The 21,090-nt window shown below is 41.8% G+C and overlaps 1 protein-coding gene across 1 annotated transcript in view; it reads left to right on the top strand.

Moving 5' to 3' along the window:
• Window positions 1–3,579: 3,579 nt before the first annotated feature.
• The window catches only part of npnta (nephronectin a), a 53,880-nt gene continuing 36,369 nt past the window's right edge, over window positions 3,580–21,090 (top strand). Inside the window, exons 1-3 of the mRNA XM_061092155.1 lie at window positions 3,580–3,656; window positions 12,531–12,631; window positions 18,545–18,595. Coding sequence (XP_060948138.1) covers window positions 3,583–3,656; window positions 12,531–12,631; window positions 18,545–18,595 — 226 coding nt within the window. The 5' untranslated portion in view covers window positions 3,580–3,582. The remainder of the gene's footprint in view (window positions 3,657–12,530; window positions 12,632–18,544; window positions 18,596–21,090) is intronic.

The raw sequence follows: 21,090 nt of genomic DNA, 5'->3' as shown, positions 1-21,090 counted from the left end.
CATTTTTTGTATGCAGTCCGATCGAGAGAGGGTGGGCAGCGGTTGAAATCAACAAGAAGACAATTATTAGATAGACTATATTGAAAATGTATGAAAATGAGCCTGAAAAACACTGCGGAGGAAGAGAGATCAGCGTATCGTCGTGGATACAGATGAGGGGACGGATCCAGGAGTAAAGAATAATTCATGGATCTTGTTGGAAGAAATCCGTCATGTTTAGGGGACTGATATTCATGAATGTATGCAATTTGGTGCAGATCCAAATAAAAATCATCTAGTGAATTTAAATGTGGTTTCTAAAGGGGACTCTTGGGCCTTGGTGGAGCTTTGTGCTTGACTGAGAACCATCTAGCTCACGGTGTAATCAACTGATTGTCCTTTAAGGTTTAAGTTACCAACATGTGAGCTGAAACAAAGGTTTTCTACATGTGTAGTAAAATGTCATTTAACCAGCAATTGTGTAATTGTTGATAAAATAATCGTGATTTAGAACTTGGACTAACGCTATAACTTTTCTCACACTCTTCGAGTTTTTCCAAAGCAGCTCTGAACTCCACAATCTCCCCTGCAGCAGAGAACGTCTACCAGGAAAATGACGCCGCTTTCATTGTTTAATTAACTTCACTTTTTAATTGTGATTAAAAATCTGCTCTGCTTGATGTTCTGCTCGACCGTTTTCAGCCTCATTACCCTGGCTGGCATTTATGGCTGTTTGCGAGCAGCAGCCCGTCGCGGTGCATCTGAGGTTCCTCCCTGCTGATTTGAAATTCTCCCTTTTTGACAATCTGTAAAAATCTGTTTATTTTTCTTGGCTTGTTTTAACAGGCGCTGGTATAAAGGACAAGTTGAGATGAAATGGCTCCGAGCTGCCCTTCCAATTATCTAAAATATCACACTTGCTCTTTCATTATTTCCATTTAACATGCATTATCACCGCAGTGTTTGATTTGACTTGCATTCATTAATTTTCCAAATAAACAATGTTGAGAATAATTATGGGATTCCCAGAATAACAACTATCATTATGCACACACTTCCTCTCCAGTTGCCTACAGCAGGTCCCAGCTGATGTTTAGCGCCCCCTAATAATCTTGTAATCTGTTCCCTGATGCTTCTCATCTTTCTTGCCACCTCAGTCGTCACCTTTATATAACCCTTTATATAAGATTACCACGCTTTTATTCTAATATTTCCATTTATTTTATGCTTTTGTTTGCTGTGGCTCATTTTCCCCTCTGAGATCATTGGCCAATGAATTCATATTTACCTGGGCTTAAGTTGCGCTAATCTTTCAAGGACTCCCAATAGATATCAACAGTTGCTTTGAATTCTAAATAAAATAACTTTATTTCACCTTTAAACCTCAGCAGACTAAAAAACTAGTTGGCCGAGTGAGATAAATGGATTGAATGTCAGCGAGGCTAATGTATTTTTGTGTTTTGGGTGAACGGACTCTTTAAACCTTTATCAGACTCCAGCTTTCAACAACATATGAATATTGACGGTAATGAGGCGTGATTCTGTTGATCTGCAGAACCCATAACTCATTCTGAAAAGCGATAACTCATCACTGAATCACGTTGTTCCAGTTCCGTCTCAGTGGAAAATAACGTGATTAATGGTGTAATTATACACAACCTGCGTTTCTCCGATCACTTGCTTCTGGAGACGTCAAACCTCGGTGCCACGTGCAGATTCATCAAACCGGCTGACGGGGCGTAACAAGGCGCCTGCTGTCATGTATCAAACAGCAGCGGTGACTGGGAACTCCGGCTTGTTCACGGTCCAGCAGTACATCAAACCTCACACTCATTCATCTCCTGCTCCATTACTGAAAATGATGATGTTTGGTTACATGTTACATCTTTTCCTCACTTCTCTCCTTTCTTTCCATCGAGTCCTTGTGCAAGAACAGTATTTTCCCGCCTTGGATTCTGGAGTCTAAAGGCTGAGGAAGGCCTTTGTGATTGTGCCACAGGAAGTAGAATTCACCAGGGCTGGGAAGTGCCAATCAGTGGTGTGCAGTAAAAGGTGTTGATGACCACTCAACGCTCTTTGCAGTACACTTCTTGCTATTCACTCATCCCCACACACATTCATACACGTCATTCAGTTCCTCTATGAGCTGCACTTTATCACACATCACTCATAACGCTGTCAGGAGCAAATTGGTACATTTGGGTTTCAGTTTTGTAACTTTGGCAGAATGCATGACTGGGATCCAACTGCAGACATCCTGGTTTCTGGTTTGCTTTGTTACTGTACTTTACTACATTGTTCATGTTCTTTACTTGAGTGGATTTGTGTTCAGGTATGTTTCCCTTTTCCCCACATATCTGGACTTCCTACTCCAGTAAATGCTCACATTTTAGTTTGTAACATGTTCACGCTGTTTTTTAAAATATGTTATATAAAGTAATCGATAATGAGAGGAGAACTGGTCCATTGATCCAGAGCAGGTAGGGAACATCACACCCTGTCATCTGCAGCAGCAGCATCACTTGTGAAGAAACTGCTCAGATTTGGAAAAGGCCATAATGAGACTCAACCATAACGATGCAGGAGACAGTTGCATTAGAGAATAGGATACACTCTGTAAGTACTTTTACTTATACTTACTTATTAAGTATATTTAAAAGCAAATACTTCCATCTCCATTGGTGCTGATCAGGTCTCAGATATAATATAATCACCCTGACTGATGAATCAGAGTGATAAAGCATCAAGTGTTCAAGCTGTGTGTTGTTTAATTTGAAATGTTAATTACAAGCAGATAGATTAACATCTTTACACAAAGACAAAACTATTTGACACACAAGCAGAGACACGCTGTCTGCTGCTGTAATCTCTACATCAATAATTACTCCAATCAGAAGTCACATCACTTGTGGTTTTTATTTACAATCTCTCCACAGCTCTCCTGCTCCTGGAAACCTCTCATTAACCATATTGTGCGATGCTCCTCTGTTTGTCCTCTTCCAATTCAGCCCCAGTAATTTCCACCTGCATTGTCTTACGTGCGTGTGCGTGCACATCTTCCTGGGTGGCCGCTGCCACCCCTCTGCAGGCTGCTGTGAGTGCGGGGTCGTGACGCGGTGCGTAAAAGTCCCTGGAGAGCCGGCGGCTGGATACCACAAGCTGCTGCTGCTGCTGTGGCTGAAGGGAGGCGAGACGAGGTGCGACCGCAGTGGGGGGGCAGCAGCAGGGGAGGGAGGTCGCGCACTGAACTTACCAGCTGAGGAGAGAGAGAGAGGGAGCTGTGCGCGCTCGCTGTTCCCGGAGGAGTCCGACCCGCTCCTCATCCACATGCGCACACACACATTCACAGACTCACACTCTCACACACACACTCTCTCTCTCACACACACACACTCCCACACTGACTCACTGGGGTCACTCTTCTCCCAGGCAGCGGACTGGTTTGTCTCCACCGCACATGCACAGTGGGACCAGCGGACCTTTCCAAACTGTGCGCTTCAAGCGAGCGTCCAAGAAGAAACTGGTTCCGGTCCTCCCGGTCCTGCCTCCACCCGGGGATCGTGGATTACGGAGAATAACGAGGGACGCGTAACAGTCGGAACCATGGAATTATGGATAAAGTTGTCGGTGTTGTTGTGCTGCTGCTGCTTCGGAGCGAGTGCGGACTTTGACGGCAGGTAAAGGCTCATGGTTAAAGGCTCATGGTTTCACTGGTAAAGGTTCATGGTTTCACTGGTAATGGCTCATGATTTCACTGGTAAAGGCTCATGGTTTCACTGGTAATAGCTCATGGTTTCACTGGTAATGGCTCATGGTTTCACTGGTAATGGCTCATGGTTTCACTGGTAAAGGCTCATGGTTAAAGGCTCATGGTTTCACTGGTAAAGGTTCATGGTTTCACTGGTAATGGCTCATGATTTCACTGGTAAAGGCTCATGGTTTCACTGGTAATAGCTCATGGTTTCACTGGTAATGGCTCATGGTTTCACTGGTAATGGCTCATGGTTTCACTGGTAAAGGCTCATGGTTTCACTGGTAATGGCTCATGCTTTCACTGGTACTGCCTTTAAGAAATATTGCTGAATTTGACCGAGAGCCTTTTCTGATATCAACCTTTTTTTCCCCTTGCCTCTGATTTAAATGCAACACTTGACCAAACGATTATTTTAAGACCTCGAAAACTGTGCATTATATCCTATTTAATATACAAAACATGTGATCAAGTGCAGAGTCTGATTAGTGGCATCTCCGCTTTATTCTCTTTCTCCAACTTTATGCAAAACAGTTGTAATCAAACTGCATCCAGCGCATGTGGGTTTCCTTGCGCCTCAGAGCGCACAGCACACAGGAGCCGTGCGTGCGTGTTGTGTGCGTGTTTAATGTTTACGTGCAGAAACCTCGCATGCGCTCCCCCTCTTGCTCAAGCAGCAGACAGATTACGAAGTGATGTGACAGCCCGCTGCCCGGTGGCTCATGTTCAAACACGAATCCGGTGAAGTATGTGAAGACAGAGGTGCGGAGACGCGCCAGACCCCGAAGAATGTCCAAGATTTCCCTCTGCCTATAGGCTGCATCTGAGTTTAAGGTTCTAAAGTGATGGATGATGCTTGGCGCTTTATTTACAACCATATATTGTTATTTAGTCCCAAACAAGTATTTTTAAAACACCTTTAAAATTGTTTATGTATCATGCTTTTTTATTTGATTAGACCATAGACTTTTGGAGTTAAGTAACATGAAAACTACCTCTTGTTGTGAGTTGTGTTATTTTGAGATGGATTACACCTCAGATTAAGACTGAAGTCCACCCAACCTGTGAGAGAGTTACTCAGAGTCCTGTTCTGTCAACTATCCTTCATCTGCATCAGAGAAAACCGCTTGTTCTCTATTCTCCCCCATGGATCTATGTCAGACAGGCTGAGTCCCGCAGCCGGCTCCCCTCTCTTGTTCTTCCATCTTCAAATGAATTAATAAACTTTGAAGATTGTGATGGTAATTGCTATTGAAATAGTGTGCACGCATTGAAAAGAAAAAAGGCCCTTCCAGACTCCCAGCCATTCCACCTGCTTGTTGACAGACTCTGACATGTTCCCTCCTCGGCCTCTTTAAATCCAGTTTGCTGCTGTGGTGGGAACTGTTGTTAAAGAAGGGATTTGGAAATCAAAGGTTTCAACAGGAAGAGAACGTGTCTCTGTGAGAGAGCGTGAAGCAGGAGAGGGCAGACGCTAACACAGAGCAGAACATTAGAGTTAAGCATTTGCCGGCACATGTGTAATTGTTATTTAGGAGATTTTTCACCGTGGCTAATGTCTGTGTGACAGGCCGCAGCCCGATGAGATGTTTAGGGCCTCAAGTTTTATTTCACGCTTTGCCTTTGTGTAATGATCATTTACTTTAACCAAGCAGCAGCATATTGTACATTATTAACATTCCTGCTGATGGAGTGGCTTGTCACCGTGGCCATAATTTGCCAATTTTTATGGGTATAAACTCGCCCCGGCCCAGAGACTGTGCTTCAATATTAATTCATTGAGAGAATATCCCCTGAGCCCGAGCACAAGCAAGAAAGCCATTTATTTCCGAGTCTCCCTCACTTATTGCCTTTTAGAGAGCGTTCCTAACAGGCTTATTCATCTCGCCCTGAAGGGTCCTTCACGGGCATCATTGGCAAGATGATTTTGTTCTCCCATGGCTTCACATAATTTGCTTTCCTGCAAATCTGTGCCTAAGAGCATTGAGCAGTCGTTGAAGTTGTTGTTGTTGCCAGTTTTTATGCCCAACCAAGGACTGAAGGATGCAGATTTACTGTCAGGTAGCAAAGAAAACGCTTCTTTTTTTTCAAAACAAAATACAAAACACATACAGTAGACCAGAGGATCTGCTTCCCAAGTGATGTCACTAAACTGTTAAACCCAACGCAGCCAAGCAGCACATACCAGACCTCCTCAGTAATAATCCAAAGTCGTGGACCGGTGCCAGGTAATGTTGGCGTTGTAAAACCAGACCCACTTTTTAGCCTTTGAGAATGAGAGTGCTAAAACACTGAGTCACATTTACTGGTATGAAGTAGCAGGAGATAAAAAAACAGCAACACATTTATAGTTTTCTACTCAGACAAGATTCGTAGGTTTTCTGCAGGAGAACAAGAAGTGAAGTCTCCACTGACTTTCCTATTGAGAAACATGCATTAAGGAAGACGTGCCTCTAGACACCAGCAACTGACTCCCAGATCAATGTAGTGAAGTCTTGTTAAATGAAGTATGTATGTGTAACTAACGTATACAGGCAAAGACATGTTATCTGCTCTATAGAAAGACAGACAGAGAGCGACTGCTGCACAAGACACTGTGTGACCAGACACTTGCCAATTCAATACTACTCTATGTTAATAATGAGCCACAGTGAATTCTAGGGTAATTTGTCAAGCTGCAGTCAGACGGATGGTAGAGCGGAGTCACTGCCCATCAGCTGCACACAGACATGCCAAGCAATCAGGGATGCAACCAGCATTTATTTTCAGTATTGATTATCTAATTTCTGACAAATTTCTACCATGTTACTGTCCACCGTTTGCTTGTTTTCTCCAACTAAATGCCAATTTGTGCTTCAGTGTTGCAGCTGCGCCGTCGGTATGTTTGTAGCCTACGTACAGAGCCAGGCATTCATAGTGATGCATTGGTGTGCTCCGGTTTCTGGTCCGCTTATTTACAACTTCTCTAGCGTCTCTGTTTACTACTGAACAATGGTGAGTGTCAGGAAAATATACAGAAACTTCACCCAGCACGAGAAGAATAAAAATAATATAAATCTCAGGTTGCAAAAGAGGTGTCATCCACGTGAAAAACAAAGATGATGAAGAAGATTCGAGAGCTTTTGACGAAAAGGGCAGATGCCAGTGTTGATGTTTAGGAAACAAAAGCATGTGATATTACACGTCCTGCATCCTGCATGATGCTCTTTACCCAGACATCTGTCCTCACCTGAACGCACTTCCTGTTATGGTGAACGTGTCTTATCAGGACAATCTGCTTCTGTGTTCTTAAAAGGAGCCAATTCCGGAGAAAGTCTCGTCCCAATTGTTTGAACATTTTTCTGAGTTTTTGTCTGAAAACGACTTAAGTTACAGAGAAAAGCAGCAAATCCTCAAATTTTTGAGCCAACAGATGTTTGGTGATTTTACTTGAAAAATTACTAAAGCAGTTAATCAAAATTGTTTAAAATCAACATAGTGATTAATTGACAAATCCCAAACATCTCATTACTTAAAAATCCTCCTACAGGCAGCTGTATGCTTTAGGGGACATTGGCTTTATTTCCCATGTTAGAACTTATTGTAAGGCACTGTGGACTAAAGTACCTATATCGAATTAATGAATTGTAAAATAAATTACATTAAACCATATTTCTAAAATTTTACCGCACTATATCTGTGATTAGGGTGAGCATAGTCCAATATGACCCACTCCTCTTGGGTATCATTTTTTGTGGGGCTGCTGTTGCACTGTGTTACATCATACTGGTGTAATAGCTTCCTGGCCATTTAATGAATACCTTCCACTTTGTGTTCTCATAAGACATATTTAGATTTAACAGGTCAGCTGATTGCACAGTTAAAGTCTTTACCTCTTGTATCGGTCAAAATCCCACACGGTGCTGTGCGTGTTAATTCATTTTTGCAGTCTTGGAAGCCTGCTAGTAGATCTGGCAGTGCGCGGTTCATTAAGACAGCAGACACCTTCCTACTCCACAGGCTCATATCTTCAGCTGAGATCTGCAGGTCAGAGCACGTCACTCACCCAAGATGCTACAAGTCAAGCAATCAAAATCCGTGGGTGTTTGTGAGAAAGCTCCGTTCGGCTGACAAGCTTTGCATGCTTCAGTAAGGCTTCATGCATGGATGATAGATTGATAGATTGAATTATCATCGCTCTCAATGAGGACTGTTCCTTCATAGTTCTGATTAGCATGCTACACCCCACGCTGCTCCCCGGTGAGCGATGGACTGACTGCTCCTCACTGTCAGGCAGAGGAGATGGGCCAGCTCTATATCCGTGGTAAAACAATGGATGAAGGATGGTTTCCCCCACTGTGGATATCCACCTCTCAGGTTCTGCAGGAAGAACCTTGGCTGTGCTTGAAGAGAGGTGTCACGCAGCGTGCATGAAGGGTGATAATTATCTGCCTGAATTCCCTCAAGGCGTCGTGCAATTTAGGAAGATTATTCTGAGCCTCAGGGTAATAAATATACTGTAAAATTTGATATATCGGCTTCCCTTTCAGCGGAATATCACTGGGGACAAGTTGCAGCTGAAAAAAAGCCACTTTGTTGGTGCAGTGTCATCATAACTTCCCCTGTTGATTGAGATAAGTTGTAATTTTTAAACACTTACTGTTCCAGGAACTGAAAAATAGGCACTTGACATAGTTGCAGTGTTGGCGTGATGAAACTGCGATTGCAGAAATAACATTAAATCCTCAGTTTCAAGTTGAGAGCGTGTTGCGGTGCATAAACTGCTGCAGGCTGAATTCCGCATGAAGAGGACTGAAATAAGCAGTGAGAACATGAAACCTGATTCCATATTCACTTTCTGTGTGCCTGGGTGTGTGTGTTAATATATTATTGTGTGAGAAAATGTTTGACTCAATAATCCAGAGTCTGTTGCATCTCATGAGGTTCCTGTTTCCACACAGACAATCCCCCCCGCCCAGCGTCCTGTGGGAGCCCTCAGGAGTTCAAACCCTTGCTCTGCTCTGAGTCAGTCATCTCTCATGCCCTTTTCACCCTCACGTGTTGAGAAAACCAGAAATATGGGTTTATACATTTTTTTAAACTCCTCTAGGTAAAATGAAAATATTACCTCTTCCACATTTACTATTATTGTTATTGTTTCCTCGTGCTTTATATTTCAATGCCAAGTTAGGCCATGGACTTTTTCTTGGTTCCATGATGAGGCAGCCTGTTCTGTGTGTTTAGATAATAATAATGATTTTACATTTCAGTGGCCTCAATATATAGTGGGTTTTAAAAATCATGGTTTTAACTAGTAGTCAATTTTAATCTTTCTCAATGTGCCGACTAACTACAGAAAGAATTCCTAGAGCGAAGTGCACCTGTTGTTGTCTTGGATCATTGACATCTTCTTCACCCCAAAAGTGAAGCCAGAGCTTTTTGATCACCCCCTGGTGGCTAGCTGCAGTATAGATCATAATTCCTGCCTCCTCCTTGTCACTGGAAGAGACATGGACCAAACTAAAAAGTCAAAGTACACATCAAATACATTTTCTCCAAAGATAGTTTCTGTCATTTTAGTTTGTTTTTATCACGCTGATGTTTGTTCAAAGGCTCACTTTTATAAAACAACTCTCCATCAGTCAGCTATTGTGATTCATTGCTATTTGATTGAACAGCAAATAGATTAACTTAACAATAGGTATAGAAATAAGGATATTTCCATCACATAACTACGCCAGTGGAACAAGACAGCTACTTTGGCAAGTGATATGAAGCTAATTAGCTGCAAACACTACGTCTAAACAACATCTAGCAAACACTGCCGTTAGATGTGATTTTCAAAGCAACTTGTGGCATCAGATTAACTTCAAGGGGCTGAGAGAAGAAGAGGTGGCGGAACAACAATCATGTTAGTCTGACAATTTGCTATTCAACCAAAAACTTCTGCACAAATAAAAGAAAGCGTATTTCTAGATGGAGAAATCAAGGAACCAGTCGTGTGATAAACACCATTGAATCCCTGTCTGAGAAGCTACTGTTAGGATAAGTTTATATACATCTATGGCAGAGTTTCTCTTATGAACGCCTGGGTGAAAATGTATTCCATTCAAGTCCAGTACCTGAAGAGAAAAACAAAAACCTTCATTTATGAGCACTTACGTTCTTGCCTGGAGAAAATATCAATTGTCGTGGGAATTCTGCAATCGCACTCTGACAAAGAGGAACGAGACACAAATCTCTTACAGTATTGTCAAACTTTAATGCTCAGAGCATGGTGCACAAGAGAAAGGTTGGTTTGTAATATGCGCACAGATGGGAAGCTGTTCTTTATACGTCTGGCTCTTTCCTCCCCCTCCGGTTGAGGTTGTTGCTAAGCCAAGGGGCAGGATCCTCTGAGGACATCAAGGCAGAAATGCCTTAGTTTAGGCAATCAGGCCAACATTCATTCAGTTGTACAGGATACAGCATGATCAAGCTTACATTGTATAGGATTCAATCATAATCAATCGAAGGTGAAATTAACATGATTACACTGTGCATGATCAAAATGTTGCATTTCCCTTACACCATGTAACGCTCACTCATATAGCCGATGTGCTGTTGTATTCTGCGGTTGCATGTGAAGCTTTCCTCTGGGGCTCAGGTGATCATTTAGTAATGTCATATGTTTATTCAGAGGAATGTGAGGCCGTTCGGTTGAATGGGAGCAGGTGCACCCCACAGCAGCATGAACTCTTCCCACTTGATGCCTCCGTGCGCTGAGATGATAATTACCTTATGCACACCAATGAATAAATTCAAGAGCGTGGACGAGAAAGTCAGCTTCCAGTCACCAGATTTAAATGTCATCAAAAATGGGAGGGTGTCAGATGTTCCTGAATGTGTCAGCTCCCAGTGAAGAGACGTTTGCCACATGCAGAGAGGTTCTTGATTTGTTTATGTGACTAGTGTACAGTAGGGAGGGACAGTGTGTTACTATGTGTATGTGTGTGTGTAGATATTGAGTATAATCATTTTTCCTCTTCTGTCATGCCCTGGCCTTTCGTATCGTAAATTTCCTTTCCTTACCTTTTCCATTGTTTCCTTTCTGATCTTATCGTTTTGTATCCTTTCCTTTTTTCCCTATCCGTTCCTATCCCATCCTTTCTTTTCCTTTTACAATGTTTCCTTTCCTCTCTTTTCTCATCCATTTCTCTGTTATTGTATCGTATTGTACTGTATTGTATTGTATCAAATTGCTTCCTTTCCTTTTGTTTCCCTTCCTTTCCCTTCCTATCCTTTTGTTTTTCTTTCCTTTCCTTTCGTAATGATCGTATTTTAATGTATTGTATCCTTTCCTTTCCCTTCCTTTCCTTTCCCATATTTCCCTTTCCCATCTTTTCCTTTCCTTTCTCATCGAATAGTCTTGCATTGAATCGTATCCTACCATATCCTTTCCTTCCAATTGCTTTACTTTCCTTTCCCTTCCTTTCCTATTGTGTCCTTTCCTTTCCTGTCCTATGGGCTTGCAGTCTGTCCCTGCCTGACTGCGTCCCTGCTTGCCGGGCAGCAAACAAACATTTTCCCCTGGATCTGCCACTCTCACTTAGCATCCATCGGGTTTATTTCCAATGTGGTGATTGGCAGCGGGGGCAAGCATTAGCATTTCCTCATCTTGGCATAGAGACACTAACTAGGCAGGGATAGCGGCAAAGGATGTGCCTTGAATACTGAGCGTCAACCTCACTCTCACTTTCCGGCACACAAGAAGGCTTCTTTTGTGTAAAGGAGGTATTTCAAGAAGAACTTCTTTGTTTTGGAAGTGGATTACAGTGTTTGCAGCACCTCTGTGAAGCTTAAAATCTGCATAGTCAGTTCAGGGCATTCAGTTTTCATATACTGGACTTACTCAGTGATCCCTGCAAAAATCTTGTGTCCTCAAGACCTTTTATAATGATAAAAAGAGATAAAGAGAAAGTGTAGTCTCCGGGCTTAGGGAGATAGATAGTTTTCTTTATTGTACTGTAGAAGTCACCCCGCAAAGTCTCTCCTCGCTTCAGATCCATTTATTATTTGCTAGATTTTAGGTAACATCACAGAGCCTGGCGCCCAAAGTATGCAGCTCGGATTTTCATCAGTATCCTTAAATGGACTCATTCCTTCACCCTTTTCTCTCTATAAATATGTGGTGAGCCTTGGTACAGATAAAAAGGTAATCCACATGCACTGTCTGCCAAGAAGCTATTTCTGAGCTGAATAGAACATGGTGTAACAAAAACATCCAGCTGTAATTTCTCTAAGAGGAATTTCACTGTTTGGGGAAATAACTTATGTCTGTATAAAACTAATACGAAGCAGTAGGGACAATAGATATTATCTACCACTGTCGTCAAATTGTATGGTTACAGTATTATATACTCTCTAATGAAATGGTAAAATACGTATTTTCGAGGGCACCAGGCAGTGAATGACTTCGAATCTGTTCCACAAGCCTGTAAGGAAATAATAAAACTGTAATGGGACTCACTATTTACTGATAATAGAAAATATCTTTACTGTATTGTAGCCCTGACAGAATCAAGGTTCTATTAGAAAACTTGACTCGTATGGATTTACAATCTGTGGCCTCCACCATCCATCCTCAAACAAAAAATAAAATCAATAAAGAAAGAAACATTTCATGTTTACACTTGATGTTCTCCTTTTCTCTCTACAGCAGAAGAATGAAATGAATCATGGGGAAACTTTTAAGCCGCTCCCCAAACCACTTTGAAAAGACCCCTGCTTTTCACTGAGACATTTTAATTGGCCGTGAACTAATTATGTCCTCCCCACACAGGTGGCCACGGCAGATGGCCTCATCCAACGGCCTGTGTCGATACGGGGCCAGGGTGGACTGCTGCTGGGGATGGACCCGCCGCTCCTGGGGTCACTGCCAACGTGAGTGCCACCATGCCTGCCGCTGCTGCTGGAGGGGGGGGGGGGGGCAAATGGGGCTAACAAGGTTGCGAGGTTCCAAGCTGGGGTCACAGACACCATTAGACAGAGGGGACGCTGTAATGCCAAAGGCTCAGGGAAACAAACACACACACACACACATGCACGTTCTCACAACAGAAACATAAAGCTAATGGGGCATCACACCTGGGAAGGTCTTTGACTAAAGATTGATGGTAATAACCGGTTGAATGGAGGACCGGCTGCATGTGGCAGTAATGAGGTATAGACTGTAGCTGCAGGTGGACTATAAATGATTAAATCGAAAAAATAAGCTTGCCAACACTGACAGAAGACGGAACGTAGCAGGGGCTGTGTGCACACAATCCACAGTGTTGTCAGGTTTACATACCTCGACTCGTACATTCAGCAGCGCCACTCAGAGGATGTGTCCTTTACTTCTTATAGTATCACAGCACTATGTGTGTGTTGCACTGTAAGAAACATGAACACATCACATTTTTGAAATATTTACATTGTGTAAGTTCTCCTGTAACCCTAACCAGGGGAGGTGTGAATATGTTTACATGGTTCTCTGGCCAGTTGCCTCACAAATGTCACACCCACTGCATGGCTTGGTGCCGTATATGGTATAGCTGGTGCTTTGCTGTTGAGGTTTCATGAGGAAGTGGGTGAAGCACAGAAAAGGCCTTTTCCATCGCAGGAAAATGAACCAAACTGCAACCTGAATGTTTACGTTCATAATCACAACATGCATTATTTGCTAGAAAGACGTCGCGTGAGAAGAGTTGCGTAAATGAAGACTTGATCCATATTTCACAATTCAGAATACAACTGATAATACCCGATGTCACAAAATGATCCAATTATCGTACATCATGTGTTATTGATCGTACAGAGGGCAAAATTATCATAGAAATAGGATAATTATTGTACAAACACAAGACAATTGCAATAACCAAATGCCACAATCAAGGGAACCTCATCAATATTAAAGTAAAACAAAATCAAAACATCCCCGGATACGTCATCCCTCTCTGTTAAACACAGTGTAAACAAACAACAGAACTTAGGACCAAAGTCTTACAAGTTCATAAAAGTTCGGGTTATTCGAAGCTCCAAGTTACGGACTGTTAAGTTCCTGTTGTGGAAAAGGCTTATAAAGGTTCATGAGGGTGCATGTTGGTTCGGGATCCATGTTATAGTTTGTAAATAATGTTTATTAATCCTTAATCCTCATTTTGTGTTTTTCATTGCTAAAATTGTCACATATGATTTACTGTTTTTATGTGTTGACACTCATCATGCCATGCCTTAATTGACCTTTTGTTTAACTCATTGTATTTTTATATTTTTTTGTGCAAAAATATTTCACACACTGCTTGTTGGGTCCAAAGCTGCTGCATCCTAAAGTTTGCTGAATTTGCTGGTATAAGCAGTTATTCTTCACTCGGATTTCCACGCAGAAGTGTCAAAATACCATTTTTATGTTCATGTTCGAGTGTAGTGCACTATTTCTCATTTTATCTTGGAGAAAACAAACAGCATTACTTGAGTTCATGGCCCCCGGTGCTTTGTATTTCTTTTAGCTCCTCCAGATTAACCCGAGGTCTTTGCAAGGCAAATCTGCTTTTCATCCACCTCTGGCTTCATGTCTGTTAGACACAAAATAGGATAATTTTATTCTTACATACACTGAGTGTTAGAAAAACAAGGTATGCTAATGTTTTATGGGCCAGACCTTTGAGGAAGGGTTGATTTCATGGTTGGAAATTAGAGTGTTATTTGCACTAGTCTGCCTTGTTCGAAAAAACCTACCTTTTCACCAGGCCTTGACACTTGATCCACACAGTCTATGCTGGACTGATTTAAGCAAAAGCAGCTATGTTTCCCTCACAGCTCAATTGCATCATTTGATACTGTTTGTCTGAACATGGGGCCAGATTCAGCAGCAATCCTGGCACGTGTCAGCCGTCTCAATGCCCAAGTCCTCCCAGTGCATCTGTACTGGGCTGTCTGCCTTGACAGCGCCCCATGTTCAGAAGATTTCAAAGTGGAATAGATGTAGGTTTTGGACGAGGACGAAATAGATGACGATAATTAACACAGAGGCTTATGAGGCAAGATGTGATTCATGTGCTGATATTTCAACCACTTAAAACCTAAACATTGATGCCATAGCACAGAGCACATGTTGTAGCCTGGTAACAGTTCAATTAGCGTCGCAATTGTAGCTTTGCCTCTAGATAATGGGAGTGATACCACATCACAGTTGGCATTAATATAATATCAAATTACTCAACCACCCAAGAAGCAGTGTGTGAACATGTTTTCTTTGTTGTTCTGGAGTCCCACATGTTCTGTGTTGAACCAAAAATATCAGCTAATTTTGAGTTTAACCACAATATCAAGGTGCTACTTTTTTTCCCCATCAAAACCATATCTGAAGTGAGAGTTGCATCAGTGCCGGCCTTAATGCTTCTAAATGCTCCTGACTGCGTGCACAGCTCAAATCTGCTCACTTGAGACTACAATCAGTATTCCATCAAGATAGTTAGGTGCTGATTTAAACCTTAGAGGTAGGAGGTGGATTGTAATCATGGGAAGTGTGTGTGTGTATGTTCTTGTAATGCTATCTTTGGGAGGACCAGTTTTAGTCTACAACCTACAGAGGACCTTTTGGGAAAGTGAGGACCTTTTGGCTGGTCCTCACTTTGTGACCCACTTTAATGGAGTGTTTGAGGGGTAAGATTTTGTTTAGGGTTAGGTTTAGAATTTGGTTTGTGTTGGGTTAAGGGTTATGGTTAGGCATTTAGTGTGGATGGTTAGGGTAAGGGGCCTGGGAATGCATTATGCCATTACGTGTCCTCACTAAGATAGCTTAACAAACGTGTGTGTGTGTGCATGCGTGTGAGAGGATGCAGTCGTCACAGATTTCAGGTTTAAGTTTCTGAGGCGATAGAGGAGATTAGATCGAAGCCGCAGGATTGTGGCTCTCTCGGCCACGGAGCTCAGCGATAAGTTTGTGCTGCTTCTCTCAAAGAATGAGAAATGGATCAACCTTGACTTTTTTAAAAGCTATCGGAATTGAAAGCGCGAGGAGGGGGCGAGGGAAGGAAAGAACTAAGAGCTGGAGAAAGTAGAAATCCTGAGGTGAAAGGGAAATGCTTTAGAGGTAAGGAGTTAAGGACGATAGGCTGGCAGAGAGGGGAAGAGGGAGACAAGTGGGAAAATCAGGCGGATGGAGAGAGAGAGAGAGCAGAGCTTTAGATTCATAGTAGACTCAAGCTCCACTTATAATGTTCTGACAGGCCATCAGGCAGGCTGAGCCACACTTGAAGCTACTTATTCTAACCAGTTGCCATCAGGAACATTTTCCTGTCACTGTGAGCATATTAACATTTGTTCAGCATTTGGCGGCCTAACTGTGTTTCAAGTGCAATAACAGTCAAATAATTTCCATTTCTCTTGATGAGGATGATTAACTATCTAATCAACAAGTTGCCTCAACTAATTTTAATATCCAGTGGTTCACTCTGATCATCTGTTTCATTTGATGTCAGATCAAACTAATTATGTGCTTGTAAAAAGATTTGAATCATATTATACACTGAAAAAATTTAATTGTTGAACCAACTTTAAAAGATACTTAAATTGACAGCACAAAAAGGTAAACATTTCATTCAAATGTTATATTAACAAGTTTTATTAAGAAAATGTATTTATATTTTCTTTTAATTTAATGTATGTTTGAGAAAAAAGTTTGGGGGTTTGCTTAAAAAACAGAAAAGACAGGTAGGACAGCCACACGGAAGAATCCTGATTATACAGCCGAGCATTCTTCTGAATAAGTTCACATTGGACAATTCCCCACCGCCCTTCACGCTCATGCCAACATTTCATGTCAGTGCAGGCGGTTTTGAGAATAAATCTTTTATTATACTTCCTTGCAGAAATATACAGGGCTAAGGACACTGGGGACGTTGGATTATTCTTGTTATACTTCCCTCAAGTTTGCTTGCAAGAATAATAATAATAACTTTATTAGTATTGCGCTTATCTAAACAAGGTTACAACGTGCCTCCATGGTAAAAAATATGAATGAACTAAAATAAAAGGTTTTCAAATCAGCTCAAGTGCCAAATCATGACATAAAAAGACCCAAACAGTTCCCACTATGCATGAGCAGTTGGTGCCAGTGAATCATTGTGGTTGCATATATGGCCTCATGGACACAACCCATTTGGTGGGTATATGGACTTCTAGACAGAAGTTTACTTTTGGTGACCCTAATAGACTCTAGCAGACCCTCACAGACCCTCACGCATGAGTATTAGACTCACCCAAGGCTGTAAAAGTTGGTGTCGTATATTCTGAGTGTCTCCATCTTTCAGACAGGAGACAGAAATCTGTGTCAGGTCACAGACCTGCAAATGTTGTTTATTTTTATAAATATACCACCATTTACAGCAAACCTTAAGTTTATTTGGTATAACCACCAATTTCTAACGCATTACTCACATCATAGCTGCCATGTGCGGATGTAGAGGAAATACATTTTTATCGTCGATCTTTTAGAAACTGGGAGAAGTCCTGATATTTTGCCCTTGATCCTACACTTCCTATTATAGTACTTAAAATATCTTTCACAAGATCAGTCTGTGACTTAAGTGTCCAAGTTAAGACTTGTGATATAGTTACACCCTTTCCTCTGCAATGCTTTTTGGGCAACTGACTGAAAAAAAGTCTGGTCACCAGCTGTCTATCTCAATTAACCAATTTCTAATATTTGCATATCCGCAGTGAATGAAAACGTACAATAATTTACATGAAAAGAACTTGTCCGCATATTGTGTTGTTGTTTGAAACCTGGAAGACCTGTGACTTGATTTGGACGTCTCAAAAGACGAGAGACTATTGTATAACAGACTTAGAACAGGTAGAAAGACATTGATTTCCTCTCCATACCTCCTTATTAAATAGTTCACGCAGTATAATTTGGTCCCGGTGAATTTCCAAATCCACTGAGAGCAGGATTTAGTGTAATTGTGTAGAGTCTTTGTTTCTGCAGACGCAGTGAACAGGATTAAAGCAGGACTCCTGAATCTGTAATGTGAGCTAACAAGTGAGAGATGAAAGCATAGAGGCGATACCTCAGTTTAAGTTATTCACTTTATCGTGATTGTCTGTGCGGTTTCCTCGTCAACTCCCTCTTTCTTTCATGATCACCGGGCTGTAAAGTCCCAGCTATCTGTTTAAGGTAATAAGGTTAAAACTAAATGGAAGGGGTCGCTCGTAAAAAGAAAAAAAGTCGAGGGAACGTTTGCAGAAATAAAAGACTCGTGTGTGGAATATTTGATACAATTCTGGCTTTAAAGGCAGTGAAAATTGTGGTGATCAAAAAATCCGATCCCCAGTGTAGAGGCAGGTATCTGGAGCATTTATTTTATATTGAAGAAACCAGGACCATGATCCCATTGGATGATAATGGTGGTATTTACTGTTGTGCCGAGTGTGAGGAGAAACTACTTTATTCAGCACCATTTAGATGTTAGTGATATGGAATATGAATTTAACAGTTCCCAGAATGACAGAAAAACACCCCCGCAGACACGGGGTCCAGTCAAACTTCATTTCAATTATTGAAACTCAAGTGTAAACGCACTTAAAAATTTACATGTTGTCCTGAGGCAACTGGGATATGTGTGACTCCAGAACTCCAGAGTGTGTGTGCGAGTGTGTGTTTTTCTTCTTTTTTTTTTTTTAGGAATGTTTGCTTGTCCCAGTGACAGAGACCCGCTCTGCCCTCTAACATCATGTTTAATTTTGTTTCTTCCCTCTCAAAGACTAAACAGCACCTGCAACCTTTTGTTTGTGTGGCTATTTGTTTTGCAGCTCTCTTCGCCTTAACTCACAGAGTAGTCGGGATAAGGTGCCAGCCGCAAGGTTAGCTCCACATGTTTCTTGAAATAATCTTGCTAGACATGTATTGCTGGGGGGCACATCCTCTGAATCCTGTGCTCACTCACTTATTTATAGAGCCAAGCCCACTCCACCCAACACCCCCACCCCCCCTCAGCTCCCCACCCAACACCCAACACCTCACACCCCTTGGCAGCGAACCACCGCCTTCCCTCTGGCCACAGATCTATGCAAACAGCTTACGCTCAGCAGACCTGCTTTCACCTGAAGACATGTCTAACATGAATTATGCTGCGGTTCTTTAGTGGCTTATTAAGATTCAACTCCCCCTCCCCCTCGACCCCCTTCGAATGCTAATGAAACCCCCAAAGCTGAAATCCATAATGTTTTTTAATTAATACATCAATATATAATAGATCCATCTGCACGGTGCGAGAGAGGCTCTAAACACATTCACATCTTGATTGGATTAGTTGGGTTGAGAATGAAAACGTCATACTTCACTTTAATAGCATGAACAACACCACCAGGCAGATCAGTGGCATTTTATTAACTCCATACAAACCAAAATCAAACTAATTCAGGCACCAAAAGGTCCGACTGTTCTGATATCTGTGTACTTTTTACTTTGTGATTGATTGATTGCAACGTCCTGCACGTGTTGATTTTTGCAAAACCCGCAACCGCAAAGCTTTGTCCTGTTACCTGCAATCATCTCCAAGTCAAATCCAGACCTGCCCAGGAACTGTCAGCATATGTCCCGCAACCCGACCTGTCAGCTGTACCCGTCATACTCATGGGCTCCTTGTCCTCACGTTTAGGTGGTTGAGTGGTGTTCATGGTAAAGTATCTGTAAACTGCAGCTGTCAATGTGACGTGCGGGACTAGCTTGCAGCTATCAAAAGCTGGTACATTTTGGCACTTTTTACAAGCAGCAATGCTGCTGAGAATGTAATCACCACTGGCTATTTCTGTCATAATGTGATCCGTTGTGACGGGCTTGCCAGTTCGCAGAAATGAACGGGTCAAATTTGCTGTAGTAGGCTTTCACAATTAAACAAATCCTTTTGGTTGACTTGGCGTCAGGTGATTTGAATGTTAAAAATAAGGCACAATCATTTTAATTCAATAATACAATTTTGATTCCTTCAGAATTTTTTTTAATTCTTAAGCTCTCACCCACTGCCCATCCACGTTTAGTTCATTTTCAACCCATGCCCGTACTCTTTAATTCAATATATTTTCTACCCATTATGCATCTTTTTGGTGAGTCACCTGGTGAAGGACTCTGGTGGGAGATTAATCTACCATTTAATCAGCTCAACAATTCTATTTTCAATCATTCGTCATTTGTTAAATTTTTCCACCACAGAAACTTTGCTCCAGAACTCTGAACCTTTGGCAGGAACATGGCAGGGACAAGGTTCTAAACTAAGTTTCTATTTATCCTCAAATAAGTCCGTGTTGGGGGGGTTGTACTTTGCGAAAGTACCGGAACCTTTGAGTTGGGGCTCGTAGGGCTAAACATACCTGATTTGTGGAGCTTATTTCAGCCCCCATTTTTAAAAAAACTTGTTAAGTACGTTAGTTGCTAGTGCTCTAAATCCATATATACGTTATGTATAGCATAATCCTGGCTGTAGTCATCATTACTGCAGCCTGGTGGACTGGAGTGGAACTACTTGTTGTAGCCATCGGTTGTTAATTTGTCAGCAGGCCCATTATCTGGTCTCCTCTGGTCTTTAGACTGTGATGAAAACAAAGGCTGCGAGAATCTAGTTCCTTTGAAAAAGTTCAGAGGGCTAAAAAGGTTGAAATATGGTTAAAATCGCCAAATATTCCCATGCATTATTTGTTTTTCTCACTTTTTATGTGAGTTTAAACTGAACAGTTGTTGGGTTCAGGACTGTTGAGCTGACAAATACTCTATTTAAACTATAACCTCAGTCTGTGGGAACTCATTTGGTATTTTCAAAGAGAAAATTTGCATTTCATAAAATCATCCCGTAATTAAATAATCATTAGAAGCAGCCTTGTGTGATTCATTAGTGAATTGTAAGTTGATGCAACTTCTATTTAACTATTTAATGATTTTCCCATTTTAGTTCATTAAGCTGGTATTAGGATTCATACACAGTATCAGTATCAATTAAAAAAAGAATACTTTCCTTTGTAATTACAGTCAGATATTCACAGATAGACAATAAATCAAAAGAGTCTGCATCGGTACCAGACGTCTCGTGTCCAGAGGAATGGCTGATGTAAATCAGAGTGAAAGTGTGTCATCACTCGGCGTGCTTTAAAGATGTTCATGGACCAAGGGTCGTACATGCTATGTTTGGCCTTCCAGCTGGCACGGCCATTTTTAGTCCTCCGTGTCCTTTGGTGTGTTTAATGAACACTGGCCATTTTCCTGATCTCTCTGGCAGGCCAGAGGCTCAAAAATACCCCCAGAGGCACGGCCTGTTGATGGGCCCCTCTGATCACGCTAATCAAATCCTCCCCATGTAGGAGACAAA

Source organism: Limanda limanda, chromosome 2 (genome assembly GCF_963576545.1).
Source record: "Limanda limanda chromosome 2, fLimLim1.1, whole genome shotgun sequence".
Lineage (NCBI taxonomy): Eukaryota > Metazoa > Chordata > Actinopteri > Pleuronectiformes > Pleuronectidae > Limanda > Limanda limanda.
This window is presented reverse-complemented; position numbering and strand designations above follow the sequence as displayed.